Raw genomic sequence first — 18,087 nt, forward strand, 5'->3', positions numbered from 1 at the left:
TGTTTTTGAAGATTGATGATGGTGGAGAGTCTGATTATTTGGGCTAGCAAGGTCCAGAGTATGGGGGAAGCACAAGAGAAATCTTGGACAAGGCTGCGTGAGGAGCAGAGAAGAGAAGAACAAACAACAAGGCCTTGTGAAGACCAAACATTACTTGCGAGGAGGGTATTGGGATATTAGATCAAAGATGTATGGATGGGACAGGTTGTGGACAGCCTTGTATGTCTTTGTTAGTATTTTTGAACTGCATTTGCTTGCCAATGGGTAATTTCAGAGTGGAGAGGCCAAAAAGTAATGGTTAAGAGACGGTGGATTAGCTGGGCAACAGGGTTAAGGGTGGATGGGAAGTGCACAAAAATGTTGAATGAGAGTCCACAAAAGAGGATGTTGCCGTAGTCTAAAGCGGGAGATGATGAGGGTAGGCACTAGCATTTTTGTTGGCTCGAAATTGAGCAAGATTCAAGAGATGTTTTGGAGTTGATGGCTGCACAAGGTGGTAAAGACTATAATCTGCATTTTGAAAGACAGAGCAGAATCAAAGGCTACCCCCAGACAGCGGACTTGTGTGACTGAGGAAAATAGAGAGCTATTGACTGCAATTGAGAGGTTTGATGGTAGTGGTAGTGGGGACGGTTGAATGAGATGGGGAATACATAAAAACTCTGTTCTGAGTTTTGGAAAGTGAGAGGACAAAAAGGAAGATATAACTGATAGACGTTCTGGAACTCTGAATTACAGAGAAGTAACATCTCGACCAGAAAGGTAGATTTGAGTGTCATCACTATAAAGCGGTACTGAAAGCCATGAGAATTTATAAACTGGCCTAAGTCAAAGGTCTAGATGAAGAAGACAGAACTTTGAGAGACACCAACAGAGAGAGTGAGACGAGATGGTGGTGTATAAGTAGGAGTGTGAAGATCCAGGAGCTGGCCAAGTCTTGAGGGCAAAGATTGAGAAAATATGTAACAGGACAGAATCGCTGAATTTCTTTAAAGGCAGAGAACTGGTTAACAGGGAGGAGCACAGATTAATATTGTAAGGCTTGGGAAGTTGTCAGGTCTTTAATGACTTCGGTTAAGACAGTTTCAGTAGAGTGTGGAGTCGAAAGCCAGATTGTAGCAGGTCCACTGGCTCTTATGAAGTTCAGTGACCTTATGATAAGACTGAGCTGCCAGCCAAGACAGGAAGCATCAATGTGGGGACACAAGCATAAAAGCCCCTCTTGTACTCATCTTTAGATACATCAAAACAGTAATATATTAGAATATTTGTAATATATTTAAAGATCAACAAAGCAGTCTGATATTGGACTTATGAAATTCAAGTCATACATTGGCATTTTAAACTACCTGTTATATATATATATATATTATAATCACTTTTGACTTTAGAAGGGTTGTTGATTCGGGGATTATTCCGATTGCCAGATTGGAATAAGGAAGGAATTTTTTCCCTTAAATTGGGAAAATTGGCTTCTACCACATTGGGTTTTTTTGCCTTCCTCTGGATCAACATTGGGGGTTAATAGGCTGAACTGGATGGACATGTGTTTTTTTAACAGCTTTACATACTATGTTACTGTTTTCAGCAAGATTTCAATTCAAGGACAATCGTGGAAAAAATTTCAAATATTTTACATAGAAATGCATCTTTGTAGTTTTGAACCAAACAAATCTACTACCTGGTATTTGTCATGATGATGAATTCGATGTGCTGCTCTTATAGAATGAACATTTCTAATCTTTTTTCATACACTAGAGAGCAAAGCTAAAAAGTAAAATAGGATCTGTGTAGACCTTCTAATTGTAGTTGTGTTGTGTTACTTCACCAAGGACGGAGAAGTGATTGGAATTAATACTCTGAAAGTGGCAGCTGGGATTTCCTTCGCAATTCCATCCGATCGCATCACCAAATTCATGACCGAGTCACATGACAAAAAATTTAAAGGTAAAAATGAAAATAAAATGTTGACTCTAAGTGAACGTCCTCCTTGTATCATGTTGCTTTTCGGTCCAACTTTCAATGCCGATTTGCTTCTTAGCACATCTTTAATCCTATTAGGACCGTAAATGATTTAATCGAATTTGAAAAAGTTTAAAACTATTGGACAAATATGTCCCTCGGTCCTCAAAGGGTTAAAGGGGGTTTCAGATTTAAAGTAACATTGGTGACAGTAGGGGATTACAAATATATTAAAAAAATAATAATAATACCGCTACACTGCTCTTCGCTGCCACTCCAGTCCTCCAGGGCTTTGTTTACACTTTGTCTGCAGTGATCACGTAGTTGTTTACCCACGTAATCATTGCAGCCAATAAGAGGCTTGACCCAGCCATCATCATGACTTCCTGTAAACAGAAGCCTATGTAAAGTGTTGACAGGATGTCACTGGGGAAGAAGATCGGGTGACATGACTTGTCAGATGCCATGCATCGGAGCACCAAAAGGGTAACTGCACCGGATCACCAAAGGGGCAACCTGGCAGCACAATAAACATATTAGTTAAGTATACCTATGGGAGAGTATAAAAATAAAAACTCAGACAACCCCTTTAATTACCAGCCTTTTTTTATTTGTCTTCAATCCTTCCTTCCAAACGCCATAAATTATTTTTTTGGTCAATTTTGCCTTGTTTTTTTGCAGGACAAGTTGTGTTTTTTAATGGCACCATTTAATGTATCGTAAAAAAAAGCAATTCCATCTACAAATAAATTCTAGAAAATAAAAAGAGAATAATGCACAAACATGCATACTGTAGTTTACAGAGCACATACACAAAATACTACAAGTCCAACATTCCCATAGTAAATCACTTACTTGTGACCTTTACAAAAGGTGGCCAAATATTTTTCACTTATTTTAATACACTCTTGTGGAACGTAAACTACAATAACAGCCTTGACATTGTTTATTTCTTTAGATGGAAAGAAGCGTTTCATCGGGATAAAGATGCTGACTATAACTCCTGCGTAAGTAAGAGAGAGTTGTACGCTTTCCAAAAACGTTTTTATTATCTGTTATGGAAAAGTTGTCATTGTGGAGCCTGAAATTATTACAAAACTCATTTCTGGCTAGAGTTTGTGTGTGTGAACTCCGAGAGCAAAAAGTTTTTGGACTGAGTTTGACTTGTAATGTGTAAACTTTGAGTATTTTTTATGAATCTTTATATTTTGTATCTATTCACATTGAATTACACTCACTGTCAAAATAATTAAGCACCTAGAAGGAGTTCTCGGAATCGAATGTAACTTTCCCTGTGTGATTGTAATGTTGATAGAAGTGATTATAATATCAGAGCAAAAGGAGAATTTATTGTGGAAAACTGACCCCTTGAAGGGAGGCTCTACTACCCTGTTGTACTACCTCTAGCTTGGATACAAGATGTGATACGGGCAGGCATGCAGGCTCTAGTACCGTGTTGTACCACCTCTAGCTTGGGTACAAGATGTGATACAGGCGAGCATGGAGGCTCTGGTACCCTGTTGTACTACCTCTAGCTTGGATACAAGATGTGATACGGGCAGGCATAGAGGCTCTAGTACCCTGTTGTACCACCTCTAGCTTGGGTACAAGATGTTATACGGGCGGACATGGAGGCTCTAGTACCCTGTTCTACCGCCTCTAGTTTGGATACAAGATGTGATACGGGCGGGCATGGAAGCCTGTTGTACTGGAGTACCCTGTTGTACTGCCTCTAGCTTGGATACAAGATGTGATACAGGTGGGCATGGAGGCTCTAGTAGCCTGTTGTACTGCCTCTGGCATGGATACAAGATGTGATACGGGTGGACATGGAGGCTCTAATACCCTGTTGTACCATCTGGTAGCCTGGATACAAGATGTAATATGGGTGGGTATAGAGACTCTAGTACCCTGTTCTATCGCCTCTAGCTTGGATACAAGATGTGGTGCGGGCTGCATGGAAGCTCTAGTACCCTGTTGGGCCACCTCTAGCTTGGATACAAGATGTGATACGGGCAGAAATGGAGGCATCCAGGTTCTGTATAGTATCATGTTGCATATCAGTCCACATTTGCTGTAACTAAGCATGTAGACTGTGCAAACTTATAGGCTGTCGAAATTGGCATCCCAGGTAGTCCCATACATGTTCTATTGGCTATAAAGCTGACGACCAGGTAGGCCACGGAAATGTGGCAATGTTGTAGAGACATACCTCTGATACCCTTGTGTGTACGGCAGAGCATTATCCTGCTGGAAAATGCCTCTTGGAACACATATGGCTGCAGGATGTCCTGAACATATCACTGAGCTGTCATTGTCCCCCCAGTGCCACTCCACAGGAAAAGCAGAATTGAGATGCTCACCCCTAGTTCTCTAGACATGAACACGGTTGTCGTCAGTACCCAAATGAATCTTGGATTTGTCGCTGAAGACAACCACTCCATAGTAGTCCATTTTAGTCATTCACAACCCCACTGCAAACGCAGGCGACAGGTAGATGTCAAAAGCAATACATGTAATGGCTGCTGTGAAATAAAATGTCCTTCAGCCAACCGTCAGGAAATGGTTCTAACAGAAACAGGAGTCTGTAACGATGGTGTCATCTGTTTCCAGATGGCGGACCATGAAACAGTTGGAGCTGATCGTGCTTGTGGGACAATCAGATGATCTTTTCTATTGATGGTCTGTCGAGTGCGTTCTGAGCCCGGTCACCTTGTGTGAGAGTCCTCATACGTCCACTTGTCCCAACATCCCCTAACAGTCGGGGTGGTGGGTAATTCGTCAATGCAACCACTCAGCTTCTTGCATTCCAATAATGTGCCCCCTCTCAAACTCTATAAACTGGGTGAAAAACTCTTCTCTGGATTGTAGAGGTGTCTAGTGGCCAACAAGCTCTACACAAGCGGATGAAGAGGTCACTACACACAAGGAGCCTCTGAGAGCCTTTTTATAAGCCAAGGGTGGAACCATTTTCGGGCTTCAGGTGGCAACACTGTTCATCTAAACACACCACAACTCTCATCATTAGCATACTTACCTGAGCTATAATTGCATGCTGCGTTTTTTAGCAAAATGACAACTTCTTCTAGGTGCTTCATATTTTTTGACAAAGAGTGTAAAATGAACTTATTATCATGATAAGACCAGTAGTGGTGAATAAAGAAGTAAAGGATTTGTGCCGTGTTTGAAGGTTATTCTCTATCCACAGGTTAGGTAATAACTTTCAGACTTGGTGGGAGATTTGGGTACTGTGACCTACACTGATGGCAAGGATTTGCCTCCAGAGTGTCCCAAAGTCAAGGGAATGGTGCTCTATTCGCTTCAATGGGACCGCCACACATAGCCGAATACAAGCAATGAAAGTAATTTTCAAACATGGCACAACTCTGTCAGCTACTTTGAGCCATATGAACTAACCATCGTTTCCTAGTTGTTGGCTATCAAACCCACCACTAAATGCCTCCAGTGGACTACTTTGTCATACGTATAGAATGAGAGGACTACATAGCGCGTGCCTATGTAGTCTACTGAATGCATTGCAGTGGTGGGTTTGAGAACTGATGGCAAGGGAATGGTGGGAAAGGTAAGTATAAACTTACATCCCTGGATTCTGCATGTCAGCTACTTTGAGCACATAGGATTTGTTTATAGGAATTAAAGTAGCAGACAGACTCTCACTAAGTGCTTTAGATAATTAATTACTTTACATGTTCTGGATTTCCTGCTGAACCAGTCCTGGTCCTCAAAATCAAATATACTGTAGTAATTGCTCTGAAAAAAACCTTATCAGGAGCCTGCCCCTGTGGTGCCCTATATCCCTTTATTATTCAGTATTAGTCCTTTTGTCCCCATCTGAAACCCTGAGAGTTATTTTGTCTTCCTATGAAACCCTATCAGCCCCTGTGCTCCTATAAAACACCATCCGTTCCGATATCCCTCTATGGAACCCTATAAAATACTCAGTTCCTATCTTCCCATTTGAAACCATACCGGTTCTTAAGGCTTACTGTGAAATCTTATGACTCCCTATGGAACTCTATAAAACTATTATTTTCTGTGTCCTACTATGAAACCCTATGCTCTCCCATGAAACTTTATCAGTCATATGAAATCCTATAAAACTATAGGGTTTTATATGGGAACAAAAAAAACTTATCAGTCAACTTCTAGGTGTTTTGCTGCCGGAAGCAGAAGGCTCCATACATTGTGCTGTCTTCCAGATTGCTACTGCAGGCTGAGTCCTACTGAAATGAATGGGACTCAGCCTGCAGTACCAACCAGGTCCACTGCACCATGTACAGAGCTGTCTGCTCCCTGCAGCAAAACAGCTAGAAGGGGGACAACCCCTTTAATGGCAATTTTCCTTCCCTGAAAAGAATGTAGTCAGAATTCAAAAACTGTGTAATGTGGTCACTCAGGATCCTTTCATCTAATATATTTGGTGTAAAAAACAAAACCATTGGGTGTGACAAATGTATAGTAATAGGGGACTGTAGTGTATACTTTCTTATGTCACTGTATGGACATGGCCATCTGCTGTAGAAGATTGCTAACAATGCATCATTTCATTTGGTTGTAGACTTGTTGAGGAACTCAAGTTGAACAATCCCGATTTTCCAGACGTAAACAGTGGGATATATGTTCATGAAGTTCTGCCCAATTCACCATCTCAGAGGTAAGAACTAAAGTTAAATATACTCATCACCATCCACTTTATATGGTCCATTACCTTTGTATTGCAGATCCCCTGTCTATTATGGATAAGACGCACTGTAATTGCAGACATAGCCTAAGATATAATAGGTAGGGCAACTTGGGATTGTAGAAGTTTCATGCTGTGGCTTAGACTCTGGCCAAAGGTTCACTCAAACAAGCATAATTACTAGAGATGAGCGAGCCTACTTGGATAAGCACTACTTGCTCGAGTAATTTGCTTTATCCGAGTATCGCTGTGCTCGTCCCTGAAGATTCGGGTGCCGGCACGGAGTGGGGAGCTGCAGGGGAGAGCGGGGAGGAACGGAGGGGAGATCTTTCTCTCCCTCTCTCCCGCCCGCTCTCCCCTGCTCCCCGCTGCGACTCACCTGTCAACCGCAGCGGCACCCGAATCTTCAGGGACGAGCACAGCGATACTCGGATAAAGCAAATTACTCGAGCGAGTAGTGCTTTTCCGAGTACGCTTGCTCATCCCTAATAATTACAATAAAGTAACTCTCTAGTTTCGTAGCTTTTAGATTTTGGGTTCAACCCTGCGTTAAGCTAGTCCAACACACTTGGTTGAGGTTTGACCATACAAGACTGAATTATGATTATCGGATCTTCTGTACGAGGTAAATATGTCTATAAATGAGTAAATTGTTGTACCAATCTTTTCCTACAGAGGTGGAATCAGAGATGGGGACATTATTGTGAAGGTCAATGGACGACCACTCTTAACATCTAGCGATTTGCATGAGGCCGTAATGAAAGAATCCCCTTTACTACTTGAAGTTCGAAGAGGCAACGATGACCTTCTATTTAACATAGAACCCGAGGTCTCAATGTAATGAAGAAGACAAAAGCAAATCTAATTCATCTACAATACAAGGTACATCCAAGGACATGAATTTTTAGAAAATCAAGGTCCACAGATTCTCGTAAAGATCTCTTGCTTCAACCAAAGAAGACTTTTGAAAGGAGATTGCCTTAAAAGTCCTTTCTTGCATGGTATTCCTCACAAACGACAACTTGTAAAAGGAATACAAAGAAACATCATAAAGTCAAAACACTCGAAAAAAAGCCTTTTCTCTAAATTAGATTTCAGCTCTGTCATACAGTATATTTTGTATCCTTGCTATCTTCTTTGAGAGGCCGACCTTCCGTAGAAGACCATTTACAATTTGGGGTGGTTGGCTCAGGAAGGAGATTACCGCCTTGCTCAGTGAGTTAATGAGCGCTTGCATTCTGGTGGACTACAATGCTTATATGAGCCATGTCTGTACTGTACTAAATGAACCAAGAACTTCCAGGTCAGACCCAAAAATGCTGAGCATTTCCTACTATACAAGGTACCGAGACAACTAAGGAGCATCACAACATGCATGTGACTTTCCTTAGGCAAATAGACTAGAATATATTGTCATATCAATACCATAGTACAAAATAAATTGCCAATGCAGCAAAATATCACTGCTTGAAAACACAATTAATGTGTAATTAAAGAATATGTCCACCTTTTGACACCACTGTACAGTTAATATACAGATATAATCTAGATGACACATTGAATAACCTCTGTTAATATATTGCATTACTTAAATTGTACTGATGCTGAGTTACACCCTGTAGTATACTCTAGAGCTGCATTCACAATTCTGCTGATTAGTATTGGAAACAGCCAGCAAGCTTGATGTCACATACACCCCTAACAGCTTAGCTGAACCCCAATAATATAGTGGGACATTTAGTTTTTTCTATATATGATTACTATACAGAGCCTGATGTCAAAAAGAAAGCTCTTCGTAGACACAATACCAGAAAGAAATACTTAGGGAACCCTGCAGAATTGTGCATGCAGCTCTGGAATCAAATCCTGGCTGAATTCACTTTCAGTACAAGGTACTGTGCATAATATAATATTTTTATGTGGGTTAACCCTTTCCAATCCACTGTCAGACGACATTATGATTTAAGGCTGTACAGCTCCGATGTGGAAGACGTCCGTCGGGGTTCTCTTACTGCATATTGCCAACCTCTCTGCTGTCGGAGCCTATCCAACGTGTCACCTCTTGCAGTACTGGTTGTACCCAGCATATAGCGCTGTTGTATAACAGGAGAAAGAGTTAGCCCCCTAGGCAAACCAGGATACAAATTGGATTGGAAAGGGTTAACCCTGTTTCAGGTAGAACATTGCTAAAAGTTTGGTTCAGAGCAAACCTGATACAAATTGGATTGGAAAGGGTTAAAGGAGTTTTCCAGGCTATTTTTATTGATGACCTATCGGACCCCAAACTGATCATCAATAACTAATTGATCCAGGTCTGCCGTTCGGGAGCCCAGCTAATCAGAGGTTTGGGTGCCCATTATCACCAGCAAAACACAGGGTACAGAGGGGAAGCAGATTGCTCTGACCGCTGTTTAGTGGCCGGTGCTGGTAATTGCAGGTGCAGCTCTCAATGATTTTATTGGGAGCCGCCGTACCTGTAATTGTTATGGGGTTGGCAATTTTTTAGTGCTTATGGTCTTAGCAGTCCTATGTGTTAACTTTTATATGATGAGATAAGTAGAAATGTTTTATAAGAAGTGTTTCTAACATATTTGTAGACTTTACCGGCATTAGCAGTGCTAATGGTTTTGCTTTGTTCGATTTCCATCTAGGCAAATGGCAGAGTGCATTCATGGTAGATTCCAATGGATTGCTATTTGTATGGCATGGCTCACACAATACTTGCTTCTGTTGAGCTCAGTGTACAAGTAAACTTTTAATGATACACTATAAATGAGATTATGACAATGAATGCCCAATATTTTGTAGAAAACATGGTGCCAGCCACTTCATATACTAATGTCCCCCATGTCATACCATGTAATATCAGGTCCCGTTTTCCTATTGAGTATGGCAATGATACATTGTTACATTATGTGTTATGTATTTACTTTCAGGTTTAATCCAATAGAAGTGAGTTTAGCTTTCTGACTGTAGGCATTAGCAAATGACATCAGAATCCGTTCATTCTGGGACATGTTGAGTAATTCTTATAGAATTAATGCCTTATTGATGCACAAAATATACTTTTTATGAAAATAACAATGGATATTCTCCACGGGCTGTTTTGATTTTTTTTTTGTATAAAAGACTTTCTCATGCAGGTCATATATTGTGTATTGCTTGTACATCTCTGGTGTAAAAATAAAGTTGATGTAAAATATGTACAAAGAAATCGTTTCATGCAGTTTTGCTTTTAGACAAATGAAAAAATATTCCAGAGGTTAAAATAAATGTTTGTTATAATCTTGTTTGTTTGTGGAAGTCCTTTACTTCCAGCAGCCCGTAATTCTTCTTTCCCTGCCTGCAGACTGTCTGCTAATGTCCAGAAGCCCATGTTTTGTAATTATTTATTTAATTATAATTAATAGAACATGGGTAGGAGGGAGGAAGAGGGGGATGCAGCTGCAGGAGGGCTTTTTTTCGGTGTCTGAAAGGCCTGCTTCATATGGCAATATTGTGGTCAGTATTTTGTTTAGGTTTTTAGAGCCAAAACCAAGAATGGAACCCACGTATAAAAAGTATAGTGGAAAGATTTGTACCCCTCTCATTTTTTTGGTCCCACTTCTGTTTTTGATTTCTAAGTACTAATGCAAAATACTGACCAAAATACTGCAGTGTGAAAGTGGCCTAAAACTGCTTGCTATGACAGGGGGAAGGGAGGTGGGTAGACAACTTACTAGCCTAGAGCACCCAGAACAGCTGTTATACCACAAGTAATAGTCCCTCCACCTAGTAAGCTTAAAGAAACCAGCAGCAGGAAGAAAAAAATCCCCTAAAGTGACTGTACTATCTTAAAAAAATTATATAATATATATATACACACAAACACACACCTTGGCCTGATGTGGTGCTGTTTGTTATCAAAACTACTCTGCCCTAATGTGGATGCATTATGTAACTACACACTTTGCCTGACACTCACTCATCATCACCATAGCATCTACAGGGTGGGCCACAGAAAAGTAGGCCGGCACCACACTCTATTAAAAGCTGTCTACAAGAGAATCTGTCTTTAGTGCCCATACCAACCAATCACAGTGCAGCTTTCATTTTGTATACTGCGTATTTGAAATGAAAGCTTCGCTGTGATTGGTTGCTATGGGCAACACAGATTTTATTGTAGTCAGCTTTCATCAGTGTGTGGTGCCAGGCTAATTTTCTGTGGTCCACCATGTACAACAAGGCTCATACCTCATATCATCAACACAAGCAGTGCAAAGCTACCTCTCTCAATCAAACCCACAAGTCTGAATCATAAAATGTACACTTTTTCATCAATCATCTGCTGAGGTTCCATGAGAATGGTTTTACAAAGTGGCAAAATCTTGATTTAAGAAATTTCTAACTTCAGTCCTGTGAATCATGGTACATAACAGTGAAGACAAGCGCCAAGCTGCGCAAACAGAGGCAATGAAAGGCCAGCAAAAGTGAAGAACAGCGAGCTGCAAGTCTGCAACAAGTGGCTCCCGAGCATGGATATTTGTATAGATTGCAGTCACCGTCCTGGAACTAGTGTCTAATATAGATCTATAGCGATCTAATATAAAGAGGAGTATGCCTTAACATGACTCAATGTAATCCAGCTGTGGGTTGGTGCATGCTGTTCCTTCTTACTTGTTAAGGCCCATTTACACAGAACAATGATCGCTCAAAATTCCCTCAAACGACAGTTTGAGTGACAGTTTTGAACAATCATCTTTGCATAACTCTAAGTAGCTAATTGGCTACTTAACAGTTAATGTAGGTGGAGCAGGATACTTTTGCCATAGCTCAGAGAACAAAGCAGCTGTTTTGTATATGCAAACAGCTGCATTGTTCTCGGAGCCTTCAGCTGATGTCCCGCTGAGAACTGCCAGTGGGATACCAGCTGAAAGAATACTATCAGCACCGCCCGCTGGGAAAATCAGTGTGCAGCGCTGATAAGAGTCATCGGTAATTTCTAGCTTGAGCGAATAGTGCATGATGACACCGTGTTTAGACAATAATTATCACTCAAAAGATGGCTTTTGAGCTAATTTTGAGCGATAATCGTTGTGTCTAAATGGGCCCTTAGAGGCAGGCAAAGCTGCCTTATGCAGTGCCTGGACAGAGAGCTGTTCACATGGCTGCTGCTGAGATCTCATGATACATAGAATGGAGACTAGATGCATACATTGGTATTTTTATTCTAAGGGACTGGTTTATGTTTAGACACTGTATCACGACAAGTTAAGTGTTGCAGTTCGAGAGCTGGAAGTCACATATTATCCTAGCAAAGAAGAATATAGATGTCCTGCACTGACGGAAGGCACAAACTCATGAGTTCACAACCGTCTTGGTACAAATAGTTAAAGCCTAGAGATGGTAATCCAGAAGGTCAAGTGTTTCTCTACAGCTGCTTTGTAACCCAGCTGTACAAACATCTGTTCTTCAGACATGAACGGGCAGGTCGTGGTCAAACTGAAGACATGTACACAAACAAAGTTTAGCCAAGTTACAGGCAAAACAACAGATTTCTCTTTAACTCATTAGAATACACATTCATCAGACATGAATCATACCAAAAAAAAGCAGAGCTTTAGGATACAATTATCCGTAACATCAAAAATATGCACCTATTACAAGCTTTGTAATTCTCTGGCGGTTACCTCTAACTGAGAGATACGGAGCTGCCTACTTCCTGCAGCTTTGTGCATGAGCGCCACGGTCCATAGTACAGCTGATCAGCATGGGTCCCGGGCAGCAGTCCCTTGTGATTTATTACTAATAGCCTATCCTGAGAATAGGCCAGCAACATTTTACAACTGGACAACCCCTTTAAGTTTCTGCTTGGCTACATTCTCACTAGACTCACAACCTCGCTCGGGGATTTCGTCTCAGAACTACATCTGGATGGCTGAAAACGGCTCCGGGCAGAACCCTGAATGGCTCCATAAGCTGATATTAGTAGAAAGACGGAGATCAATGCTGCAAGCAAGTTTCTGTTTGGTTCCTTCATTTTGGCCAAACAGAATGGTTTGGTTGACTCCCTTTCAAGTGATCAGGTAATTGTCCTCTATTCTGTGAATAGTAGAGAACTGTAAAGGCACTTTGTCACAAGGTTCATGAAGTTTGACTCGAAACTGAGCTCAATGTCATGTAGACAGGCCATGCCAGATTCATCCCCCCCCCCCCGCCCCCACACACACACACATCATGTAGACTGACAGCTCCTGTCCCCTATTACACTGCATGCTGCGGGTGGGGAGAGGCTGGTGCAACTCAGCTCTGAGTCAAGCTTCATGAGCCTGGTGACAGAATCCTTCTAAATCTTACATAACCAAAAACTGATCCAAGAGGTGCAATGGGTAGAGATGAGCGAACGTACTCGTCCGAGCTTGATATTCGTGCGAATATTAGGGTGTTCGGGATGCTTGTTACTCGTAACGAGTACCACGCGGTGTTCCGGTTACTTTCAGTTTCCTCTCTGAGACGTTAGCGCGCTTTTCTGGCCAATTGAAAGACAGGGAAGGCATTACAACTTCCCCCTGTGACGTTCAAGCCCTATACCACCCCCCTGCTGTGAGTGGCTGGGGCGATCAGATGTCACCCGAGTATAAAAATCGTCCCCTCCCGCGGCTCGCCACACATGCCTTGTGAGTTAGCTGAGGGACAGTGGTATCGTGCTGGAGCTGCTGTAGGGAGAGCGTTAGGAGTTAGTGTAGGCTTCAAGAACCCCAACAGTCCTTCTCAGGGCCACATCTAATAGTGTGCAGTACTGTGTTAGCACAGTATTTTTTTTTTTTTTTTCAAAATTGGATCTGCAGAGCATTGCGCCCTGCAATAGGGACAGAAGTGGGGGTTAGGCAGGGAGAGTGTTAGGAGTTAGTGTAGGCTTCAAGAACCCCAACGGTCCTTTCTAGGGCCACATCTATCCGTGTGCAGTACTGTCCAGGCTGCTGTTAGCAGTGTTGCATATTTTTTTTTTTTCTCAAAACCGGCTGTGCAGACCATTGCACCCGGCATTAATACTACAGGGATAGAATTGTGTAGGCAGGGCCAGAAGACATACATTATTCATTGAATACACGCAGTGTGGCTTGTCCTTTGAAAAACAAGGGAAAAAATTCTATTTCGCCTGCCTCTGACAGTCCTCAGGGCTCTGGGTACGTGTGTGCTGCGTGCAGAACGTTAAAAAAAATCTGACGCAGCCAGCTACGTTTTACTGCAGCCTTGCGCCAATTTTTTTTCCTGCATGGGAAATCCCTGATCTGCTGGAGCCAATAACTTTGCATCACTGCAGTTCTCTGACACATTTGCAGGGCCACAACACAGTTATTAAACTTAGTAGTATTCATTGAATACACGCAGTGTGGCTTGTCCTTTGAAAAACAAGGGAAAAAATTCTATTTTGGCTGCAGGCTTGCGCCAATTTCTTTCCTGGCTTGGAAATCACTGGTAATACAGCATGCTGAGGGGTAGGGGTAGGCCGAGAGGACGTGGACGCGGCCAAGGACGCGTAGGCCCAAGTGAGGGTGTGGGCACAGGCCGAGCTCCTGATCCAGGTGTGTCGCAGCCGACTGCTGCGCGATTAGGAGAGAGGCACGTTTCTGGCGTCCCCACATTCATCGCCCAATTAATGGGTCCACGCGGGAGACCTTTATTAGAAAATGAGCAGTGTGAGCAGGTCCTGTCGTGGATGGCAGAAAGTGCTTCGAGCAAGCTATCATCCACCCAGAGTTCTGCGCCGTCCAGTGCTGCAAATCCGAATCCTCTGTCTGCTGTTCCTCCTTCCTCCCAGCCTCCTCACTCCACTACAATGACACATGCTCAGGAGCGGGAAGACTCCCAGAAACTGTTCTCGGGCCCCTGCTCAGATTGGGCAGCAGTGCTTCCTCTCCCACCAGATGAGTTTATCGTCACTGATGCACAACCATTGGAAAGTTCCTGGGGTCCGGGGGATGAGGCTGGGGACTTCCGGCAACTGTCTCAAGACCTTTCAGTGGGTGAGGAGGACGATGACGATGAGACACAGTTGTCTTGCAGTGAGGTAGTAGTAAGGGCAGTAAGTCCGAGGGAGGAGCGCACAGAGGATTCGGAGGAAGAGCAGCAGGACGATGAGGTGACTGACCCCACCTGGTGTGCAACGCCTACACAGGACAGGTCTTCAGAGGGGGAGGCACGGGCAGCAGCAGGGCAGGTTGCAAGAGGCAGTGCGGTGTCCAGGGGTAGAGGCAGGGCCAGACCAAATAATCCACCAACTGTTTCCCAAAGCACACCCTCGCGCCATGCCACCCTGCAGAGGCCAAGGTGCTCTAAGGTCTGGCAGTTTTTCACCGAGACGCCTGACGACCGACGAACAGTGGTGTGCAACCTTTGTCGCGCCAAGATCAGCCGGGGAGCCACCACCAACAGCCTCACCACCACCAGCATGCGCAGACATATGATGGCCAAGCACCCCACAAGGTGGGACGAAGGCCGTTCACCGCCTCCGGTTTGCACCGCTGCCTCTCCCCCTGTGCCCCAACCTGCCACTGAGATCCAACCCCCCTCTCAGGACACAGGCACTACCGTCTCCTGGCCTGCACCCACACCCTCACCTCCGCTGTCCTCGGCCCCATCCACCAATGTCTCGCACCGCACAGTCCAGCTGTCGCTAGCGCAAGTGTTGGAGCGCAAGCGCAAGTACGCCGCCACGCACCCGCACGCTCAAGCGTTAACCGTCCACATAGTCAAATTTATCAGCCTTGAGATGCTGCCGTATAGGGTTGTGGAAACGGAGGCTTTCAAAGCTATGATGGCGGCGGCGGCCCCGCGCTACTCAGTTCCCAGTCGCCACTACTTTTCCCGATGTGCCGTCCCAGCCCTGCACGACCACGTCTCCCGCAACATTGTACGCGCCCTCACCAATGCGGTTAGTGGCAAGGTCCACTTAACTACGGACACGTGGACAAGCACAGGCGGGCAGGGCCACTACATCTCCCTGACGGCACATTGGGTGAATTTAGTGGAGGCTGGGACAGAGTCAGAGCCTGGGACCGCTCACGTCCTACCCACCCCCAGAATTGCGGGCCCCAGCTCGGTGGTGGTATGTTCGGCGGTGTATGCTTCTTCCACTAAAGCACCCTCCTCCTCCTCAACCTCTGTCTCGCAATCTAGATGTGTGAGCAGGACGTCGCCAGCAGTCGGTGTCGCGCGGCGTGGCAGCACAGCGGTGGGCAAGCGTCAGCAGGCCGTGCTGAAACTATTCAGCTTAGGAGATAGGAGGCACACGGCCCACGAACTGCTGCAGGGTCTGACAGAGCAGACCGACCGCTGGCTTGCGCCGCTGAGCCTCCAACTGGGCATGGTCGTGTGTGACAACGGCCGTAACCTGATGGCGGCTCTGCAGCTCGGCAGCCTCACGCACGTGCCATGCCTGGCCCACGTCTTTAATTTGGTGGTTCAGCGCTTTCTGAAAAGCTACCCACGCTTGTCAGACCTGCTCGGAAAGGTGCGCCGCCTCTGCGCACATTTCCGCAAGTCCCACACGGACGCTGCCACCCTGCGCACCCTGCAACATCGGTTTAATCTGCCAGTGCACCGACTGCTGTGCGACGTGCCCACACGGTGGAACTCTACGCTCCACATGTTGGCTAGGCTCTATGAGCAGCGTAGTGCTATAGTGGAATACCAACTCCAACATGGGCGGCGCAGTGGGAGTCAGCCTCCTCAATTCTTTTCAGAAGAGTGGGCCTGGTTGGCAGACATCTGCCAGGTCCTTCGAAACTTTGAGCAGTCTACCCAGGTGGTGAGCGGCGATGCTGCAATCATTAGCGTCACCATTCCTCTGCTATGCATCTTGAGAAGTTCCCTGCAAACCATAAAGGCAGCCGCTTTGCGCTCGGAAACAGAGCCGGGGGAAGACAGTATGTCGCTGGATAGTCAGAGCACCCTCCTGTCTATATCTCAGCGCGTTCAGGAGGAGGAGGAGGAGCATGAGGAGGAGGAGGAGGAGGGGGAAGAGACAGCTTGGCCCACTGCTGACGGTACCCATGCTGCTTGCCTGTCATCATTTCAGCGTGTATGGCCTGAGGAGGAGGAGGAGGAGGAGGAGGATCCTGGAAGTGATCTTCCTAGTGCGGACAGCCATGTGTTGCGTACAGGTACCCTGGCACACATGGCTGACTTCATGTTAGGATGCCTTTTTCGTGACCCTCGCGTTACACGCATTCTGGCCACTACGGATTACTGGGTGTACACACTGCTCGACCCACGCTATAAGGAGAACCTTCCCACTCTCATTCCCGAAGAGGAAAGGGGTTCGAGAGTGTTGCTATACCACAGGACCCTGGCGGACAAGCTGATGGTAAAATTCCCATCCGACAGCGCTAGTGGCAGAAGGCGCAGTTCCGAGGGCCAGGTAGCAGGGGAGGTGCGTAGATCGAGCAGCATGTACAGCCCAGGCAGTGCAACAGTCTTTAAGGGCCTGGACAGCTTTATGGCTCCCCAGCAAGACTGTGTCACCGCTCCCCAGTCAAGGCTGAGTCGGCGGGAGCACTGTAAAAGGATGGTGAGGGAGTACGTAGCCGATCGCACGACCGTCCTCCGTGACGCCTCTGCCACCTACAACTACTGGGTGTCGAAGCTGGACACGTGGCCTGAACTAGCGCTGTATGCCCTGGAGGTGCTTGCTTGTCCTGCGGCTAGCGTCTTGTCGGAAAGGGTGTTTAGTGCGGCTGGGGGAATCATCACAGATAAGCGTACCCGCCTGTCAACCGACAGTGCCGACAGGCTAACACTCATCAAGATGAACAAAGCCTGGATTTCCCCAGACTTCTCTTCTCCACCAGCGGACAGCAGCGATACGTAAGCAATACGTAGGCTGCACCCGCGGATGGAAGCTACGTTCTCTCTCACCATCCAAAACGGGGACATTTCTGCTTCATCAATCTGTGTCTAATATTCCTCCTCCTCCTCCTGCTCCTCCTCCTGAAACCTCACGTAATCACGCTGAACAGGCAATTTTTCTTAGGGCCACAAGGCTCACTCATATAATTTTTCTAAAAAATTTTTATACGTTTCAATGCTCTTAAAAGTGTTGGAACTTTAACTTGAACCGATTTTTCGTTAAACTGGGCTGCCTCCAGGCCTAGTTACCACTTAAGCCACATTAACCAAAGCGATTAATGGGTTTCACCTGCCATCTTGGTTGGGCATGGCCAATTTTTACTGAGGTACATTAGTACTGTTGGTACACCAATGTTTTGGGGCCCTCACCTACAGTGTAATCATAGCAATTTGTATGTTCTTCGCCTGCACTCATGGTACAGAAGTGTGTGTGGGGTTGGCCTACACTTTAGCTACATAAATGTAACTTGGGCCTTGGCTATACTGCAGCTACTGAAATGGAACTAAGACTGCGCTCCCACTATACTGCTGCT

The 18,087-nt window shown here is 45.0% G+C and overlaps 1 protein-coding gene across 1 annotated transcript in view; it reads left to right on the top strand.

The window, feature by feature from the left end:
• The window catches only part of HTRA3 (HtrA serine peptidase 3), a 35,059-nt gene extending 25,189 nt beyond the window's left edge, over nucleotides 1-9,870 (top strand). The window contains exons 6-9 of the mRNA XM_066573334.1: nucleotides 1,833-1,947; nucleotides 2,921-2,969; nucleotides 6,542-6,637; nucleotides 7,340-9,870. Coding sequence (XP_066429431.1) covers nucleotides 1,833-1,947; nucleotides 2,921-2,969; nucleotides 6,542-6,637; nucleotides 7,340-7,505 — 426 coding nt within the window. The 3' untranslated portion in view covers nucleotides 7,506-9,870. The remainder of the gene's footprint in view (nucleotides 1-1,832; nucleotides 1,948-2,920; nucleotides 2,970-6,541; nucleotides 6,638-7,339) is intronic.
• The last annotated feature ends 8,217 nt before the right edge of the window (nucleotides 9,871-18,087 follow it).

This window comes from Eleutherodactylus coqui, chromosome 7, assembly GCF_035609145.1.
Source record: "Eleutherodactylus coqui strain aEleCoq1 chromosome 7, aEleCoq1.hap1, whole genome shotgun sequence".
NCBI classification, from domain to species: Eukaryota; Metazoa; Chordata; class Amphibia; order Anura; family Eleutherodactylidae; genus Eleutherodactylus; species Eleutherodactylus coqui.